At 35.6% G+C, this 7783-nt stretch overlaps 1 protein-coding gene across 1 annotated transcript; it reads right to left on the minus strand.

Annotated features, from left to right (window-relative positions):
- Positions 1 to 1335: 1335 nt before the first annotated feature.
- LOC113075370 (uncharacterized) lies at positions 1336 to 6950 on the minus strand. The gene is made up of 6 exons (XM_026248071.1): positions 6845 to 6950; positions 6073 to 6116; positions 5358 to 5669; positions 4838 to 5089; positions 4659 to 4721; positions 1336 to 2179 (listed from the first exon to the last, which is right to left on the minus strand). Exons 1-6 carry the CDS (start codon positions 6856 to 6858, stop codon positions 2043 to 2045), a joined length of 822 nt encoding a protein of 273 aa, XP_026103856.1. The 5' UTR covers positions 6859 to 6950; the 3' UTR covers positions 1336 to 2042.
- Positions 6951 to 7783: the final 833 nt, after the last annotated feature.

The following is a 7783-nucleotide window of genomic DNA, read 5'->3' on the forward strand; positions in this document are numbered from 1 at the left end:
TTGCAAAAATAGAAAAATTAACATGATAAACAATCATGCTAAAATCAAGATATTAAAAAAAAAAAAAAAAAGAAAGAAATTTTGCCATATCGCCCACCCGAACAAATAATACTGTTACCATGATGGTGTTTAGTGTTTGTGTGAATGAAATACAGTACTTTATTGTGAATTTAAGTCTGTAAAACCTAAAATGTTGCTAACATATTTTTAACGGTGAAGTTCTGGCAACCACAGCTGCCTGTATTTAATTTAATATATATTTTTATTACGTCTATGAGACAATTCGCTGACTTTAGGTTCATCATTGTGAAAAGCTTGAATAATGACTGCCTATTTCAAGTTGTTTCCACTGTTGACCGTGCTGCAGATCCACTTTAGCTTCCACTCTCGCACAAATGATTGGATATGCATCTAACAGCACATATTTTTGTAGCACATATTTTACTTTTCAAGAGTTAAATTTTTTTTTTTTTTTTTTTTTTTTTTTTCACAAACAAGGTACAATTTAGAGTTGTATTTAACTGGTTATTTTATTAAGTTAATCCAAATAGATTTATACTGATAATTTGTGATACAATCATGTATAGTTTCATTTAAATTTACAAATTTGATTTGGTCAAACATATCTTTTTTTTTCAGTTGAGAAAAAGTAAACCGATTAGAGAGAAAAAAGAAAAGTTTCTGGAGTTTATACATTTATTACAAAATATAACAGTATAATAACAACTTAATCTTTTAAAATAAAGAATCTCAGTATAATTGTACGTTTAAGCGAGGGAAGTCCATTAAAAAGAATAATACAAATGAGGAAAATTAAAACCATAGTAGATGAAGACGATGAAGACACTTTAGGAAAAGTTAGGACTCTTCCATATTGCAATATTAAATATAAATGTAAAATTATATAGATATAATACAGATTGTATAATTAGATTGCTTCAAAACAACTTTATAGTGATATATAAAAGACAAAAACATTGATGCAAATTATGCCAACAAAATTCTATATTTCAGACATCCTTTGCAGATCTGTTGATCTGGGCTGTGTCTTGGGTGTACCGATAGCGATGACGATGCTTTTTGGAAATGCACGGTCACCTAAACCAATTTCTGAGTACCGTATTTTTTTCGGACTATAAATCGCGCTGGACTATAAGTCCCATTTATTTAGAACCAAGAACCAAGAGAAAACATTACCGTCTACAGCGGCGAGAGGGCGCTCTATGTCTTCAGTGTAGACTACAGGAGAACTGAGCAGCATAGAGCGCCCTCTCGTGGCTGGAGACGGTAATGTTTTCTATTGGTTCAAGTCTCTTAGTTCATTTCTCTTGGTTCATGTCAAATTAATTTTGATAAATAAGTCGCACCTGACTATAAGTCGCAGGACCAGCCAAACTGTGAAAAAAAGTGCGACTTATAGTCCGGAAAAAATGGTAACCAGTGACTAGTATGGAGTTAGAATTACTTAATTCCAAATAAAATGTAAACATTTTACATTCACAAACAAATAGAATGAGATCCACAAATATATGTTAGGAGCTTGACAAAAATAAATTGTTCACAAATAAAATTTGATTCTCAAATAAAAACATTCACAGATATTCACAGTTTAATGGTCTAAAGAAATTAAATTAAAATAAATAATCAGCTACACTTTGTTTAAAGGGATACTCCACCCTATTAGGCCAATTCTGATCATTTCTTTCATACTTTTCCGGACCTTGATACTGTTATTTACTTGTCAGTCTATGGGACAGTCACAAGCAGGCCCGTAGCTAAATTTGATGAAATAGGGCATGATTTAAAAATGAGCATCCCTCCAAAAACTTCTGTCTCTTTTCAAGTGTTAGTGTATATAATTAGTTGTATTTATAGAGGTTATTATAGCATAACTCTATAATAAGGGGGTTATTATAGAAACCTGGGGGTAAGTGAATGATAACATTTTCATTTGTGGTGCAGTATCCCTTTAAAGCCTTTTTTATACATAGTGCATTATAAAATTTTAATTATCAATAATGTGTGTTGCAATATATTATATCTTATCTGTAATCATAACCAAATGTAAAATAAATATAGCGAAATATTCTGTGATTCCTGGTCATAATTAAAATCAGAGTCAGACAAAGCACAACCAGAGAAAAACCCATTCCATTAGGAATCATCCAATCAAGTGCAGCTGGAAGAGAGAAATTGGGAAGAGAAAACATTTTTTAATGTTCTTTAATTATTCTATAATTATATTACTCACTACTCAATAATCTGTAAAGCTCTCAATGTGTGGGATTAATTTTCCAGCAAAAGTGTTCAGTCACAGATAAAAAATCTAATCATTAAATTAAATATTTTAATACACACCTAAATATATATTGCAAAAACTGAAATACAAATGCAAAACTGAATAGCAAAAATTAATTGTGAATCACGCATTTGACAATGCATTTTAAGGGTGAATATAAGTTTTGGATGCCTTTGAATAAAAAAGTCTGAGAAAACCCTGCCGCCTTAGTCCAAACATTCACACACGTTTGTTTTTGTGAAAAGTGTGTTCATCCCATAGGCGTAATGGTTTTTATACTGTACAAACTGTATATTCGATCGCCCTTCACCAACCCTACACCTAACCCTCACAGGAAACTTTGTGCATTTTTACTTTCTCGAAAAAGCTTATTCTGTATGATTTATAACCGTTTTGAAAAATGGGGACATGGGTTATGTCCTCATAAGTCTTTTTTTTACATCAACACCACCATTGCCAATGTCACAACACAGAAACAGATCACAACATACCCTAATCAGAAGCCATGGATGAACAAGGAGGTGCGACTTCTGCTGAAAGTCCGCGACACTGCCTTCAGGTCAGATGACACTCAGGCTTACAGCAAATCCAGGGCTAACCTGAAAAGGGTCATCAAAAAGGCCAAGTACTGCTACAAGCTGAAGGTAGAGGAACACTTTTCCAACTTTGACCCCCAAAGCATGTGGCAGGGCATCCAGATCATCAGCGACTACAAGTCAAGCAACTCCGCTCCAACGGTCACGGACGTCTCCTTCCTTAACGAGCTAAATGACTTCTATGCATGTTTCGACAGCGACAGCAAGGAGACGGCCACCAAAATCACACCCTAGCAATTTGCCTACCACAGAAATAGGAGCACAGTGGACGCAGTATGCAAAGTACTGCATTCTGCACTCACACACCTGGACAATAACAACACGTATGTTAGGATGTTGTTTGTTGACTTCAGTTCGGCATTTAACACCGTCATTCCCTCCAAGCTGACCACAAAACTTGGAGACCTGGACATTAACACCTCCCTCTGCAACTGGATTATGTACTTTGATTAACAGGCCTCAGCATGTTTGGTCAGGCCTAACACTGGCGTACCACAGGGCTGTGTGCTGAGCCCATTCCTCTACTCCCTTTACACCCACAACTGCAAGTCTGTGCATGGATCCAACTCCATCATTAAGTTTGCAGATGACACCACGGTGATTGGCCTCATCAGTGACAACGATGAGACTGTCTACAGGGAAGAGGTACATCACCTGGCCACATGGTGCGCTGAAAGCAACCTGCTCCTTAACACCAGTAAGACTAAGGAGCTCATTGTGGACTTCAGGAAGAAGAAAGGAAGTACGCATGACCCCATCCACATTAACGGGATGGTTGTTGAACGTGTCTCCAGCTTCAAGTTCCTGGGGACCACCATCTCGGAGGAACTGTCCTGGGCCACAAACACCTCCAGCCTAGTCAAGAAGGCTCACCAGCGCCTCTTCTTCCTCAGGACACTGAAGAAGAACCAGCTGTCTTCATCCATCCTGGTGAACTTCTACCGGTGTGCAATCGAGAGCATCCTGACCAGTTGTATCACAGTCTGGTATGGGAACTGCTCAGTGGCTGACCGCAAGGCACTACAGAGGGTGAAAACTGCCTAACGCATCACAGAGACACCACTTTCCTTCTCTTGAGGACATCCAGAGGAAACTCTGTCTACGACGAGCTTGCAGCATTCTCAAGGACTCCTCTCACCCTGACCATAGACTGGCACTTCAGGAGCCTCTCTGGACAAGAACCACAAGATTCAGGAACTGCTTTTTCCCTACAGCTGTCTCCTTGCTGAACTCCGCCCTCTGAGCTTATTTTTATTTTTTTTCAGTCATTTAATTTAGATGTGTATTTCTATGTTTCTGCTCTTTTTAATTATTTAATATATAAATTAATAAAAATATAAAGAAAATGAGTTATAAAGTGTAAAATAAAGCACAATCAAACCCTTATAATCCCTTTGCACTTGAATAAAGTTAAAGGTGTAATCTGCCGATTGTCCTGCAGGTGACCGCATAAATCTGTTTTCTTACGATGCACTTAGGGCTTTACGATTACTCCAGAGCACTCGTAGATCTACGATGATTTTCAAGTGCTACTTAAGTTATGATGCTTTTGGTAAACAGACTGTAATATTAAGATCAATCATATGATCATTTTTACGAACTTCTTAGGCTTATGAAGCTTTTGGGAAACTTAGTCATGGTTTTGTGAAATATAATTTGAAATCTGTTTGATATTTTGATTCACACATATTGTTTTTTTATCTGTGACCACAAAACATTTGTCAGAAATTGAATCCCTTATTACGGTCTCCTGTTTTACTTACAAACTTGTTTAGTGTCATCAGTTTTATCATCTGTGTGGTTTTCCTTTGAGTCTGTACCAGATCCTGTGAGAATATCAAAGATTAGTCTTACAGTATCAGTTTGATGTTCAAATCATGAATAAATCTCAGCTGTCCACTTTAAGTATAATATTTCTTAACATCTACTGAGTTTCTGTCACCTGTGACTGTCACTGTGATCAAGATTTCATCATCAAAGTCCAGAACTTGGTATATTCCTTCATCAGTGACTGTTAACTCATTAATGGTCAGGTTTCCATCTCTGACAGTCAGTCGATCGCTCCTGACCCCAGCTCTTCTCTCCCAGACCACCGTCCACTCTGAGCTCATTTTGTTCTGATGCACAACTTTTTCAGTATCGGTCAACAGAACATCCAACTTCAGCTCCTCACCCATCTTCACAGAAATCTCATCTGAGGACAAACAGACAGTTCATCCTTAACCATTATTATTATTATTATTATGGTGGAATCAATCAAGATCATAATATTAGGGGACACAATGTAATCATTATGAATCAGCCATTGAACAGCCTCTATATAAATAAACTAATCTGAATATTGGATTAGATGCATCACTTTAAATGTCTTTGATGGTTATGGCTCTGCATGCAACACTAACATTATTAAACTGTTTTTAGGAAAATCAGAAGCCACATGCTTTGATGAGTTTTGACTTTACCCTGAATATGAAGATAGTACTCCAGGGTTAATCGCTCCAGCATTGACTGTGCATTATTGTAATAGATTCTCAAAACATATTTCCCTGCGTCACTGAAACTCAGATCCTTGATGACAACATCACAGTTTCCTTGTTTAAATACTCGTCCATTTTCACTTTCACATTCTTCATTCTCACAACCATAGATCGTTTTTGACCAACTGCTTAAATAAAAATGAGAAATCTGTCTGGCCCCAAATTCACACGGCAGGATGACGCTGTCTCCCTTTTTTCCTGTCACATGGAGAAGTTTAGTCCCTGCACGAGGGGTTCCTGCAAATACAGACAGTATAAAATTACTTTAATGCAAAGTATCAATACTGAACATTTCATTTGTTTCTATTTAATCTCTGTAATCAAGGTCAACATCAAATATTCTTAAGTTAGCTGGTTTAAAAATGTATATAAATATAAGCAGTAGGGAGCCACCAATATTAGCTGTGCCACTTTTCAGAAGCTTCTAATGTTGATGACAAATGCTAAACTGTATCAGATGTGTCAGTGCAGCTGTAGTGAATTACAGCAATAATGATGATAATAACAATATACCATGGTTGTAAATTTTCATAATCAATCTCCCACAGTCACTTCACTAAATGACATGAAAGTGAAACAATCAACTACAACATCTCTACATGCAACTGAAAAAACAAATGTAAACAGAACTGGTACTTACCACTGTGACAGATAAAGCAGAACAGCAGCAGAAGATTTGAAAACCTGAGGAGAAAACAGAAGAGCTGTTTTACAGTATGTGACAGATACATATCTACATCACAGACATATTTATGAAGTGCCCCGATTGGTCAAATATCTGAATATTTAACACATGGATATTGATGTGACATGATAAAAAAAGTCTAATAAACATGTACATTTACATTTAATCATTTAGCAGACACTTTTATCCAAAGCGACTTGAGGACAATAGAAGCGATCAAAATCATCAAAAGAGCAATGTACACAGTACACGTAGCGAGGGCTTAATAAAAAGAAAACAGATAGAATAGAAAATAATAGAGCAAGCTAGTGGTAGAGGTTTTTTTGTTGTTGTTGTTAATTGTATAATAAATGAAAAGAAAACAGATAAAATGATAAATACAAAAAGATAAGAACGCTAGGGTTAGTTTTTTTAATGAAAAAAAGCTGCAAATTAATATAGTGCAAATCTCGAAGGTACAATAAGCATCAAACTATAATCTTAATCGCTGGTATTCCTTTCTCAAAATGATCAGTCAAATGTATTATAGCTACACAAAAAAACCTAGTTACTTAGATAATATAATAATAAATAAATAAATAAAATAAAATATCGTCGTAATCATACGTTTAGTGTAAACATGTTGAATAATTTCCGGTTAGTTCCCTACAAATAAACAACAATATAGTATGATATAATAGCACAAAAACACACAGCTGTGTTTATTTTTAAAAACACGAACACTTACATGGTTAAAATCATGAACGAGTCAGGTTCAGGTTTGAAAAGAACTGCGTGTTTATGCAGCTTTAAAGAACAAAAACCGAAAGTATTCACCCGGTGAGCTATTTTCATAAACCTATTGAACATTTTCATTGTGACGTTTGTTTGCTGAACAATGTCGAGCTAAAAAGGGAGCGTCTCCAAATGTCATACAAATGTAATGTATTGATGTAAACGAATCGTAATATAAAAGAATCAGTGTAAAGACGTAAAAATGTAAAGACCTGCCACATATCTTAATGAATGCAAATAATATAAATATATATATATATATATATATATATATATATATATATATATATATATATATATATACTTATTTATTTATGTCCCTATTTATGCCAATTTCTTTAGCACAGTTTTGTACGGGTTGATAAATCGCGTATTATTTATAATTTATTCAGATGTCACCTGTAACACTTGTGCTTCTCTGAACTGACTCATATCATGTACAGTTGGTTTGATCACTTCATTAGAAACAAGTGTGAACAATTTTGAATGGCTGTGTGCAAACAATACAAAGATATGTTTTAGTTGTGTTTAACTTTTTAAGTGTTTAAATCTACATTGTGTTCCTATAGAGCATTGCGTGTGGGTTCGATTCCCAGGGACCACATGTTCGGTAAAAAATGTTAGCCCGGATGCACTGTAAATCGCTGTAAATATTGCATATAATTTTCTCTCATTAGGGAGCAGCTGTCAATATGCAAAGTATTTACATGTCTTTTGAATGAGCGCTCGTGGTTCACTTTCACTTTCGATTTAACGATCACGCGCTCTGTGTAAAGGACGATCAGATATTTGTCAATGAGCTCAGTATCTGTTGTGCATGATCTGTCTGCTGTGTCTCCTCTCAACCCGTGATCAGTCATATCTGTTGTGTTCTTTGATGGAATGTGGCTGC

The sequence above is a fragment of the Carassius auratus genome, unplaced genomic scaffold, assembly GCF_003368295.1.
Source record: "Carassius auratus strain Wakin unplaced genomic scaffold, ASM336829v1 scaf_tig00016903, whole genome shotgun sequence".
Taxonomy (NCBI): Eukaryota; Metazoa; Chordata; class Actinopteri; order Cypriniformes; family Cyprinidae; genus Carassius; species Carassius auratus.